Below are 13,056 nucleotides of genomic sequence, written 5' to 3' on the forward strand. Positions count from 1 at the left end.
CACTTTTTGAAAATACTTAACCGAATAATATCTGTACTGGTTTTTAAACATCTGCTTCAAAGATTCGAAATTAGAGTCTTTATTTTGAAAAAAAGCATACCCCTTGTTTAAATACTTCATACGTTCATTTTCCTTTAATTGTAATGGCAGGGTCTTCGCGTAGAATGGTATCTAGGAAAAAAAATCATGATAAATATCCTAATAAAAAAATAATAAGTGACAATTTATAGAATAAAAATATTAACTGTCTAAAAAGTAAATTGTTTGTTTAGCAGATGTTAGAGGTGTCATCAAAGATAGTAAAAATTGGAGTACATGAGTCAAGCTCATTATTATGCATTGTAGATTCAACACTTTCAACTTCTTGAATTTCAAGAAGTTGAAATGTTACAGTACAAATGTTACATTCAATTATTGCTATAAGGCGCTGCTACCAATCTAGTAATTTTTTTTTTGTAGAAATAGTTGCGCTCCTTCGTTGTCAAAGACCGGAAAAAATATATATTGCAGCGTTTTTGTTGACAGTTATTTTATTTTTGTGCTTTTGTTTTCAGACAATTTAGTAAATTTAACTTTGGCTCATTTAAAAGATTTAATTTTCAGAGTTAATAAAAAATTATTTACTTTGAATCGGGGCCCCTAAAATTGTAGGGCCCAGGGCTATAGGGGCCCTAGCACCCCCTTGATCCGCCACTGATCTCGCCAATGGCATCAAAAAACCGATTTGGAATATTTTACAAAGGGGCATTTCGTGCTAATTATTCTTCTGGGTTTTTACTTTTTTTTTCTTTTAAAACATTTTTCGAGCATTGCACGATTAAAGATGACTATCTCTAAAAAAAGAAATCTAAAAACTTTAGTAACTTTACTTTCCATCATGAGCTTTACAAATATTCTTGAAACATCCTCAGATGTTCTTTGCTTTTTTAAGTTGTTAATTATGCTCTGAATGTATTTGATTTCCCGTATCAATTCACCACAGTTCCCATTCTTCTATAACGTCTATTTGTCTCGATTAGTTAATTAATAGAAATGTATACTAGAACAAATTAAACCAGATAAAAAGTTTATAATTTATAAACCTATTGCAGATGGTATCAGATACAATAAATCTAAAAATTTCAAAAAGTATATAGCCACAATTAAGGGATTTTTTATAAACAAATTTATAAAACCAGATTAAAAGTTTGAAATCTATGAACTTAATTCAGGGTTTCATTCAACCCCTCCACTTCAAAAACCGTTTCGTCGGCCCTGTAAGTAAACGATTTTTTTTGATTTCAAGTAAATAAAACTTTACCTCAAACTTGCGCCATGTGCTCCACACTCACAAAAGTTTTTCCATTATGCAGTTTTTCTGTCTTACAGATTCCGAGAAAATTGCAAACGATTCTAAATTTTTAGTCCATTAGCGTCCGCATGTTCCCCGGAGAGTCCTTGCTTATCAGACTTTATGCAAGGCAACACTTTGAGTATATCTATTTCAGCGATTTTTAAGGGCTCATACTGCTAATAAAACGTTACAAAAATTTTTTAAATAATAATTAAAATTATTATATATTTAATTCTTCAAGACAAATTATTTTAAAACTATCATAACTGTTGACATAACTTTTTATAATTTTGAAAAAATGTTTTTATTTTTTAAAACCTTTTTTCAAAATTATAATATAGTTTAAATGTTAAAGAATGTTATCAAACAACAATTGTTATTGATTATTATTATTATTATTATTATTATTATTATTATTATTATTATTATTATTATTATTATTATTATTATTAATAACAATAAATTGTTATTGATTTTTTTTTTTTATAATATATAAATTTTTTTAATTCAGAAAATTATTATAAAGTAAATTTTTTTTTTAATATAAATTTTTTTTTTTTTAATTAAAAAAAAAATATTTGTAAAAAAAAACCTAATTAAAAAATTTAAATTAAACGGTAAATTTTTTTATCTATATTTAACTTTTTTTTTTTTTTTTCTCTTGTTCATTTTATAGTTACTTATTAACAGGATGGTTAGCTAATATATATATATATATATATATATATATATATATATATATATATATATATATATATATATATATATATATATATATATATATATATATATATATATATATATATATATATATAAAATTCTAATTGTGCTAAACTATTTATTTTTAAAAGTTGACAATTATTTATAAGTTATGTTACCAGTTTTGTTTCTTATTATTCCTTGTTTGGTTATGTCATACTTGATGTGGCTGTATAAAAAACTGTTTCTCAAACCAGTCAGTGTTCATGGAAAAATTGTACTTATAACTGGAGCTAGTTCAGGACTTGGTGAAGGTATTTCCATATTTGAGATTCAATTAATTTGATTTTAGTTTTAAAAATGTTTTTTTTATTATTGCTACTAAAATTTTTATACCAAAATCATTTCAACGTTGTTAAATTAAGATAAAAGTGTATGAAATGTTTTACTCAGTTTGGTTTAGGCTAAAAGAAATAACAAATCTATATTTGGCCTAATAGCTACTCCAAATAAGTTAGCAAATTCATATGCAACATATAAATCTATTTTGATGGTTTAAATTTAGAAAACATTAAAAAAGTAGCAAATTATTTTAAATAAGCTGTCAATTCTAATAAGCAGACTAATTCAAACAGACACGCACACACATATCTATAAATTTTTAAATTTAGTATTTTACTATAAAAGTATATTTCTTATATCTGTTTTTGTTATTTTTATTTAATTGTTATATATTATATTTCTTTTTTTATTTATTCCACATACAAAAACCATAGTTTGCAGATATTTCACACTTGTAAAAATATTATCAATGAGCGCTCTGCATCAAGTCTTTGAGAGTAATATTCAGAGTTGGAAATTGGTTCCCATGGGGTCATCCATAAGTTATGTATGCAAGTATGGGGTGGGGGTCATCCATAAGGGTACCAATGCGTACAAGGAAAACAGTGAATGATCTTTTGTTATAATTTATTTTTCACACAAAGTCTGGGAAATTAGACAATGACAATATACAATACCATAATGTTATTCCTTTATGCTTCTAGGTACACCAGACTTCTTAAATGTTGGCAGCATGCTTAGAAACTTGTTTCTGGCACCAAAGACTTCTCTGGCATCTAAATTTTGCAGAGTCTATTGCAGTTTCTGCTGACAATAGCTTCATATCTTTTAGCACTGCATTCACTACAAGACAAGTGTCCCTTTTACTAATTTTGTATATACCTAAAGCTTTGCATAAATCTGTATAATGCTTCAAGTTTCTGGCTGCTACAGCATCATCATCACATTTGCCACAGAATATTTCATTGTCAAAAGCTTTATCACCCATGTTAAGTTGCAGTTTTACATCATCACCACCATCATTATACTTATGTAGCTGTAGATGTAATTCATTTTTGTCTTGTATTTCATTTTCTGATTAAATTTCATTTAATTTCAAACATTTTACTGCTCTTATCTCTTTCTTCTGCAACTTAACTGTATATATATTTTATCTATATCTATATTATCAATATTATCTGTATATATAGCTTATCTATACAGATAATATTGGTTCAACTAGAAGACCATTCTGTTGGATATATTTTATGCAACAGTAGACGAATACATTGTGAATTTTCTTGTACACCACTGTCAACACATTTACAACCGCATATATCAAATGCAGTTTGTAATGATTTTCAGATTTCAGTTTCGGTAAATAATGGGTGTTCTCTTAGAACTAGGATATTTACCAAGACCTTAGACTTTATCAATCGAATTCTTTATACAGTTGACTACACTCGTAGTAAGAATGAAAGTAGAATTTCCTGGGCTACAGCTGTTGCTCTCTTCTGCATACAGACATATTTTTCGAGGTTCAAGTATTAGTCATACATAGTTGCAAAAAAACGCGTTCTTTTCCTTTGGTGTTTTTTGGTCAAAAAAATGTTGTTGTTTTTTGCATTCTCTTGGTTTTTTAGCGTTTTTGCTGTTTTTTATAAGCAATTTTTTAGTTTTTTTATTAAATTTTGGAATAGTTTACCTTTATTCTAGTATATTTTTAGCGTTTTTGCTGTTTTTAGTTCATTAAATGTACAATTAAATGTATAAACAAGTTTAACTTATATTTTTAATAAAAAATTATATTAGCTATAAGTTAGTTATATCTCTAGGCATACAGTATGGGAATGTTTATTTTTCATGTTGTACTTCCTGACAACTGTGATACTCTTATTATATATAGAAACTATTCTTATCCGCTAAGAAAGTTATATATATTTAGTATATATATATATATATATATATATATATATATATATATATATATATATATATATATATATATATATATATATATACATATATATATATATATATATATATATATATATATATATATATATATATATATATATATATATATATATATATATATATATATATATATATATAAATATCGAGATTATTTATTTCTTTGAACATATGCATATTGTATAGTAATTTAGTCTTACAATTTTTGTTTGTTATATTTGGCAAATAAATATTTATCGCTAGTAGGCCCTTATAAATAAAAGCCATATAGTGAACATAATTTCAAGGAAAATTGAGTTATTAATCACTGAGTTTCCCAGACCATCTATATCGGATGATTCATAATTTATTTGTAATTTATTTTTTTATCTGCATTTTTTTTTTTTCGAATTATTTATTCTAATTAATTTCTGTTCAAATTCAATTTTTAGACATAATGTTATGGCAAAAGGAGCATTTAATTTTTTCCATTTTGCTAATTTGTTTTAGAGGTTTAAATAAATGGGCAACTAAGGTTTTATTTCTGTCCCCTGTTTGTAGAGCCTAATCATAATTGATTACCAACAAGAAGAACAATAAGAAATCACTCGATATTTTAAAGATATCCTTTCTCTATATATTTGTATAGATATTACGGTGCCTTAAAACCCCTTAATCTTTTGTGTTAATCCTTTTCTATTGGAGAAAAACTACAGTTTTTATATCAAAAATAAAAAAAATTCTAAAAGTTTTTGAAATATTTTTTCACAATTTTTTTTTTGGATTTATATAAAATTTTCTTTCATTTGAGTACTAAGTTGATCTATTTTTGAATAAATTTTTTTAAAACAATATTAGGGACCTGTTGAATAAAAAATGAGCTTGAGCATAAACTAAATATTGGACAGTTAAACTTAATTTAATCACAAAAGATAACCACAGGACATTAAAAAAACTGATTTTTTATCTAAAGGAGGGTTAAATGGGTTCCTTTAATTACTTTATACATACAAAGAAATTTTATGCAAAATAGACCATTACTTAAATGTATGTGTATTTTTTAAATAGCCACAGTTTTACCTTTATTCTTTTTTTTTTACTTTTGATAAATTAGCTTGTGCAAAAAAATTTTCCTTTGAGGGAGCTAAAGTCATTCTGTGTGCAAGAAATATTGATGAGCTTAAACGTGTCAAAAATGAAATCTGTAACAATGAAGTAAGGTTAATTTGTTTATTAATTATTGTTTTTGTGTTATTTACTTTTATGTATTTAGAGAGGCTTTTCTAGACCATTTTCAACAGTGTCGATCGTATTTGGGTGCCGCCAAAATAAAATTTGAGGACCTTTTTTTTTTACACTCTTTATGATAGATATTGTTGTTTTCACGAAAAAACACAGATTTTCCGCTAAATTTTTTCTGGGATGAAGGGTACTGCCATCCAAATTTTATTCCTAATAGCCCCTGATATATTATGTGTTGCAGTTTTAAAAAACAAAATTGAAAATGCAAAATGTTTGTTTTAAGGACAATGTATGGCCTGTTATCAATCAATTAGACATTACAAATCCTAATGATATTATTCAATGTGAGCAAAATATTCGCAACAATTTTGGTGGGATAGATATTTTGATTAGTAATGCTGGAATGAGTCAACGGGGTTCTGTAATTGACACAACGGATGATGTCTATACAAATCTAATGAATGTAAACTTTTTCGGACCAGTCAGGTTAATTAAAGGTACTTTTTGTATTGTGTCCTTTACTTTATTCGATTTTTCTGTAAAATTTGATATGAAAATAATATAATTAATATTAATTAATACTAAAATTTAATAATTTTAATAAAATTAAATACTATATTATATATATATATATATATATATATATATATATATATATATATATATATATATATATATATATATATATATATATATATATGTTCAATACTGATACTATACTGGTATTGATTTCGGTATTGAATGCACTACCTTCCAGCTACAAGGAAATTTACATCGACTTTACATCTTACATCGTCTTAGCCCTTACATCGACTGAAGGTTCGGTGGGGGCAGGCAGTCTATCAAATTAAAAAAAAATTTCAAAAAAAGGTTTTTAAACTTTTTCTAGTTTTAAAAATAATTAAAAAAAACAACATAAAACTGAACTGACAATTAAAAAAAACAACCAAGAGTGTGTGTGTGTGTGTGTGTGTATATATATATATATATATATATATATATATATATATATATATATATATATATATATATATATATATATATATGTATATATATATATATATATACATACATATATATATCAGAGGCTATTCTAGGAAAATAATTTGAAAAAAAAAAAGAAGATATTTGCCATGAAAAAAAAAAATTCTTAATTTCTGAACTTGGGTGGCGCCCAAATACAGTCAGTGCTGTTAAAAACAGTCTAGAATAGCTCCTGTACATATATATATATATATATATATATATATATATATATATATATATATATATATATATATATATATATATATATATATATATATATATATATATATATATATATATATATATGTATATATACATACTTCAAGAGTACTCCATATTTATTTAAAATTTTATGAAAATAAACCAAAACATAAGCTTTGTTATAACAATACTATTATATTTTATTAAATTTGTTTAAGTTTTATTAAAAAATTTAAGTTTTAAGTTTTTAAATTTAAAAGTTCTGAACCAAGGTAAAACCCACTAAACATAGCTTTAATTATATTTCTCAATTTATAAATAGTTTTCACACTATCTCCTATAATGTCCGCTAAAGTATCTGCATTCTTGAATGCTCTTCTGGCTTTGTAACCTGTTTGAGGAGCCATAGTCATACTTTGACATATCAACAGTAAAACTGGACTCAATTCTATACCAGTTCTGAATTTTTTGCTCGATGAAAAATGCTTTTGTTCTTTTAATCTTTCCTGATATTTTTTAATTTTTATTTTGTATCTTAAATGTAGCACATACTCAAACAGTCTCCAAGTTAATCCAACAATATAAAGTAACACTTACAGTAAAAGTAACATTTTTTTACTTTTTTTATCAAGTCTTATTCATGCTCAAAATATTTTCATTTGTCTACTTTTTTCTCTTTAATCATTGTTCTATGGAGTTCCCTCCCATCTTCATGTTTTCCTGACTCAGTTAGCAGTTAATAGTTTTTCTTCTGTCAACTTTAACTTATTATTTCTGTTCTTTTCGATGGTTTAGTGGTTGCTTTCACTCTTGTTTTGTATAAATTTGTTTACAAAATAGAGTTATCGTTGTTGTCATAGCACCATGTTAAAGTTTTGTTTAATAAAATTCAAAATTTGCTTACAAATTTTTTGCAAAACTCAGTATTGCTCTATTATCTTCTTCTATTGAAGCAGTATTTTATTGTTCGGATATCTTTTGTTCCTTATATCTTAATGTAACTATATTTTTTATACTAAGATAACAGCTGGAAAATTATATTTTTTCTATAATAATAAATTATTTTCAAAAAAAAAATTTTCAGAAAACTTTGCAAATTTATACAAATTTAAAAGGGAAAGAAATAGATCCTTTAACTATTGTAAATAGTTTATCTTGATTTGTAGAAATAGCCTTGAAGATTATCAGAAAAAAACTTATTTCCTATAAACAACTTTAACAACAATAATTTAAAGGAAATCTTTCTTTATGGGTAACATTTTAGGAGTACATAAAAGCACAAAAATTGAATGTTTACTGTGAAAAACAACAACTTGTTCTTATTTTTCTAACAAATAACCTTCAACAATACTCATTTTTAAGCAGTTATTTTTTTATAACTTTTTCCACTAAATATGAAGTTTTTTTTAAAATTTAACATACTATATATTGACCTTGATAAAAATTTAATCAAATAAGTTACTTTTATTATAATTTTTCCTTTTTATATTATTGTAGACATTTTTTCCAATTTTTTGTAATCATTTTAAAGATAAATTTTTTTCTTTGCAGATTCAAAATTGAAACACCAATCCACCAATGAAATATTTATTATTTATTACTTTTTAAAGTTTGAAAAAAAATTTTTTTTCATATATTTTTAAATTTTATTTCTGTAGCATTCTTACCAGCTATGCTTCTAAAAAAACAAGGCCACATTATAAGCATTGGAAGCGTTCAGTCATTAATTGCAATCCCCTTTAGAGCAGCTTGTAAGTGTAATGATTTTTGCTTTGCTTTGGATGATTTTAAAGTTTGTTTAAGTGTCTAAGCTTTTTATTTTTTGACAATAAGATAAATTTTGTTAAGAATTGTTTTGATAAGATAATCAGTTAAAGTTAATTTTATTTTGACCAAATAAATGACTTTGGTTTACCGGAAGAAAAAAAGAAATTAGAGACAAAACATATAAACTGGTATGCATACAAAATTTTCATTTATTTTAGATTCAGCAAGTAAACATGCAAACAATGCTTTTTTTGATAGTCTTCGTGCTGAAGTAGCTGATGACAACGTTAATGTTACAACAGTAAATCCAGGTTATATTCACACAAATTTATCTATAAACGCATTAAGTCCTGATGGAAAAAAACATGGAGGTATTTACATATATATATATATATATATATATATATATATATATATATATATATATATATATATATATATTTTCTTTGTTTTTTTTTTTTCTTTAATACTACACTTAGTTATGCTTACAGACTTTTTTAGTGTCTTATAACTAATGTGTTTTTTTAACATTTAAATCAAACCCTGCAGATTATTTTTTTTTAACATTAAAATTTAATGGATGATATAATTTTGATCTTAATAGTTAATGTAATTAAAGCTACGTACTTTTACTACTTTAATTATATAGCTTTAATTACGTTAATTATGTAGATTTAATTTTGTTAATTATGTAGCTTTAATTATGTTATTTATGTAACTTTAATTATGTTGATTATGTAGCTTTATTTATTTGCAAAGTAATATGAAAAGATTACTTTGCACATCGATGTACACATTGTGTATGTAGATTGTTACTGATTCTTATTGTTACAATATTGATCAAATATTCACCATACCTCCAAATATTCACCATGCCGATTAATATTTATAATGCCAACGAATAATTATTATGGCGAGGAATATTCACTTTGTTATTACAGAATATATTTTTATACTTTTCATGCAGTTTTTTAAAATGATCTTAAGATGAACTTATTGTTGTGCATAGATTTTTTTTTTTTTAGTTATGGACAAATCGACCCTATCAGGAATGGATCCGTCTTTGGTAGCGTGTGCTATTTATGATTCTGTTGTTTACCCAAATAATGAGCTGAATTTAGCAGATTTGAAGTCTAAGTTTGCTATTGATATTAGAACATTGTTTCCTAGTGCTTACTTTATGATAATGAAATTAAGAGCACGCAGTGAAAAAAAATCAATGAAAAAATCATTGTAAAATGTTGTAACGAAAGCAATAATAAACTTTAACAAGTTTTCCACAGCGCACAGTGGACACACTAAGGTGGACAAAACTAAAAAAATCCATGTCTAAAAACTTAAATTTCTTTAAAACAGTTTTTAATTAGATATATTGAGGACCTCAAAAATAATTGAATTAAATTGAAAAAAAAATATTCTCAATAAAAATTCATTTCAAGAAAAATTTTTGCACAAAAAAAAGGCGATAAAGTGAGAAAATGTAGTTTTTTACAAAGCATAAATGTATAATAAATTTGTGGTATATTGGTTAAATGTTTTTATTAACTTATCAAATAATTGTTAATATATAAAGTTTATAAAGAAAAAAAGTTTTTTTAAAATTTTAAACTAGTTTTGGATGTAATTTTTGGTAGCAATCGTACTTTTTTTTTGAAACTTCTTTTGAAAAGACAACAAGGAAAAATTTGTGCTCTGTTTTTATAAAATTATTTATTTAGCTGCTATTATCTGCTACTTTTTAAATACTTATTGTAAAATGAAAAATGTTTCTTTTGTCGCAAAATAAGTATATATATATATATATATATATATATATATATATATATATATATATATATATATATATATATATATATATATATATATATATACACATACATACATACATACATACATACATACATACATACATACATACATACATACATACATACATATATATGTATATATATATATATATATATATATATATATATATGTGTGTGTGTGTATATATGAGTAATATTATCTTTCGCTTACCTGAAAATATATATCTTTTAAAAATATATATAAACAAATGACTATACTAAATTATCACCATCCTAAAGAATTGTTTTCATAGTTGGTTTCTATAACTTCCTGTTTACAAAAAAAATACAGAAAATTTTTAATTATAATAATAATTAGTATATATATATATATATATATATATATATATATATATATATATATATATATATATATATATATATATATATATATATATATATATATATATATATATATATACACACACATATATAATACACTTACATGATATATATATATATTTATGTATGTGTATTACATATGTATATATACATATATAATATACATACATAATATATTAGTCGATCATACAGCAATACGCCAAATACAGTTGCAGAAACAAGTTATTGGTTCAATGAATGATCTTAAAAGACTAACATTAGATTCTAAAGTTGGGTTTTATGGATTAACTAGTTAAAGCATTTATACCTAGGTAACAGTTGAGAAAGAAAAAAGAAATCTCTTAAAAGAAGCTAGTTTATTTATTTCTTGTTTTGTTCCACTTCAGTTATTAGGATGCATTTATGATAAAAAAAATAATAGTTCGGTCTAATCCAAATCCATCTTCAACTTTATATTGCAGGCCAATAAAATTTTCATTTAAAAAAGAAACCTTGAAGTTTTGAAACAAGAGAATCAGTTTATTAACAATTCAATTGAAAATTTGTCTTCAATATTTTGTGAAAACTTAACAATTTTTCATAAAATTGAAATAACGATGGTAAATGGCAAAGTTGCTACAGCATTATCTACATCAAATACACCTCAGTGTTGTTCTGTTTGCGGATGCAGTTCAACAAAAATGAATGATCTTAATGCAGCTAAAAATATGCCATTGATAGAGATAGATCTCTGCTTCGGTCTTTCAACTCTCCATGCTTGGATTAAAAGCATCGAATGTCTTCTTAAAATTAGTTATAAATTGACGGTGAAAAGGTGGGCAACAAGGACTACATCTAAAAAGAAAATTATTCAAGAACAAAAACAGAAAATCCAGATTAGGTTTCGTGATGAAGTTGGATTGGTAATTGATATGCCAATGTTACTATTTTGCATTTTATATAAACTTCTTTGAAAATTTTTGCTTTTTTCTCTCATTTTTAATTTTAGTTATAACGTATTTATATAAATGTCTAGAAAAAACAAAGGGACTTGGTGATAAGACAAACCTGTCTTCTTCTCGTCCTTGCCATTTTTATATATATTATAAAACTTGGAACTTACAAATATTTATAACGGCAAAATAAATGAAAAAGAAAAAAACATTTAGTGTCTTCACATAACGGAAACACTGCGAGAAGATCTTTTTTAGAATGCAGAGAAGTCTGCTGAAATTCTTGAACTTGATGTCAATTGTATTTGCATAGTTTTTTTTCGCTGGTGTTTAACCTATTAGTATTTATTATTTATATAATAAAATAACATATCTTATGGCAAAATATGTTTCTTTTAATATTGTGATTATAAAAGTTTTTTTTTTTATATATATATATATATATATATATGCTATAAAATTTTTTGTAGCTCTAATTGTATGAAAACTTGTTAATTTTTATTTGGTTGCTAAGGTTATCTGAACTATACAGTTAAAATTTAATTAACTGTTTCTATAAACCCTTAGAGTTTAGATTGTTTTCAAAATTTTTATTTCATTTTTTAAAGAAATTTTGAATTAAGAAAAAGTTTCAAAAAAAATCACTAACTGGTTTCTAAGAGCCCAGAACTGCATAACAACACCAAAAATTAGTAATTTTTTTGTTTGTTTTGTCATTCAAATACATAAAATAGCATTGTAGCATTAATATCAGTTTAGTTTATAAATTTGACGTTTTAAGAAAGTCTTTTAATTTAGGTAACTATGCAAAATGCACTGTTGCTATGAAATATAGATATCTATAGCAACCAAATAAACAATCTAATGGTGCCATTAGTTTTGTTATATGAAATATACTCAAGCGGGTAATTATGGAAAAAAAACTGAAAAATATTTTAGTTATTATATAAAGTTATTACTTTTGTCCAGCTAGTAATGATTTTGACCCACTGTGCAATGGTTAGAAAACTATCAAAAAAACGAAAAAATCAGTTTAAAATTTTTTTCTTTTTCAAATTAGTTATATTATTTAACAAATTTTAATCTATTTAATATAAATTATATATATAAATTTTTTATCATAAATATTTATTTAAACACTATAGTGTTTAAGCCACCTTAAACACTATAGTGTTTAAATAAATTTAAACACTATAGTGTTTAAATTTATTTAAAATAAAAACTTACTTGGGTGAAAAAATAGTAAAAATTGAAAATTTTAAAGAGAATGGTTTTAAGTCATTTGAACTATGTAGAAACGCCTATGTAATTTGTTTTTAAAAAAATAATAAAGAAAATATCTAACTTTCCATTTTAAAATAGGCATTAGTAAACTCAGAACTCAAACTTTCAT

The 13,056-nt window shown here is 24.2% G+C and overlaps 1 protein-coding gene across 1 annotated transcript; it reads left to right on the forward strand.

Moving 5' to 3' along the window:
- The first annotated feature begins 2,148 nt into the window (after positions 1 to 2,148).
- On the forward strand, positions 2,149 to 10,226 carry LOC100201825 (dehydrogenase/reductase SDR family member 7B). The gene is made up of 6 exons (XM_065803369.1): positions 2,149 to 2,346; positions 5,421 to 5,521; positions 5,832 to 6,045; positions 8,434 to 8,526; positions 8,761 to 8,913; positions 9,568 to 10,226. Exons 1-6 carry the CDS (start codon positions 2,205 to 2,207, stop codon positions 9,777 to 9,779), a joined length of 915 nt encoding a protein of 304 aa, XP_065659441.1. The 5' UTR covers positions 2,149 to 2,204; the 3' UTR covers positions 9,780 to 10,226.
- Positions 10,227 to 13,056: the final 2,830 nt, after the last annotated feature.

Source organism: Hydra vulgaris, chromosome 08 (genome assembly GCF_038396675.1).
Source record: "Hydra vulgaris chromosome 08, alternate assembly HydraT2T_AEP".
NCBI lineage: Eukaryota > Metazoa > Cnidaria > Hydrozoa > Anthoathecata > Hydridae > Hydra > Hydra vulgaris.

Bases quoted from the DNA above. Each gene is read 5' to 3' on its own strand.
- LOC100201825 (XM_065803369.1), top strand. From the start codon at position 2,205: ATGTTACCAGTTTTGTTTCTTATTATTCCTTGTTTGGTTATGTCATAC. The intron at 2,347-5,420 runs GTATTTCCATAT...TTGATAAATTAG, and splicing joins TAGTTCAGGACTTGGTGAAG to CTTGTGCAAAAAAATTTTCC. The intron at 8,914-9,567 runs GTATTTACATAT...TTTTTTTTTTAG, and splicing joins TGATGGAAAAAAACATGGAG to TTATGGACAAATCGACCCTA.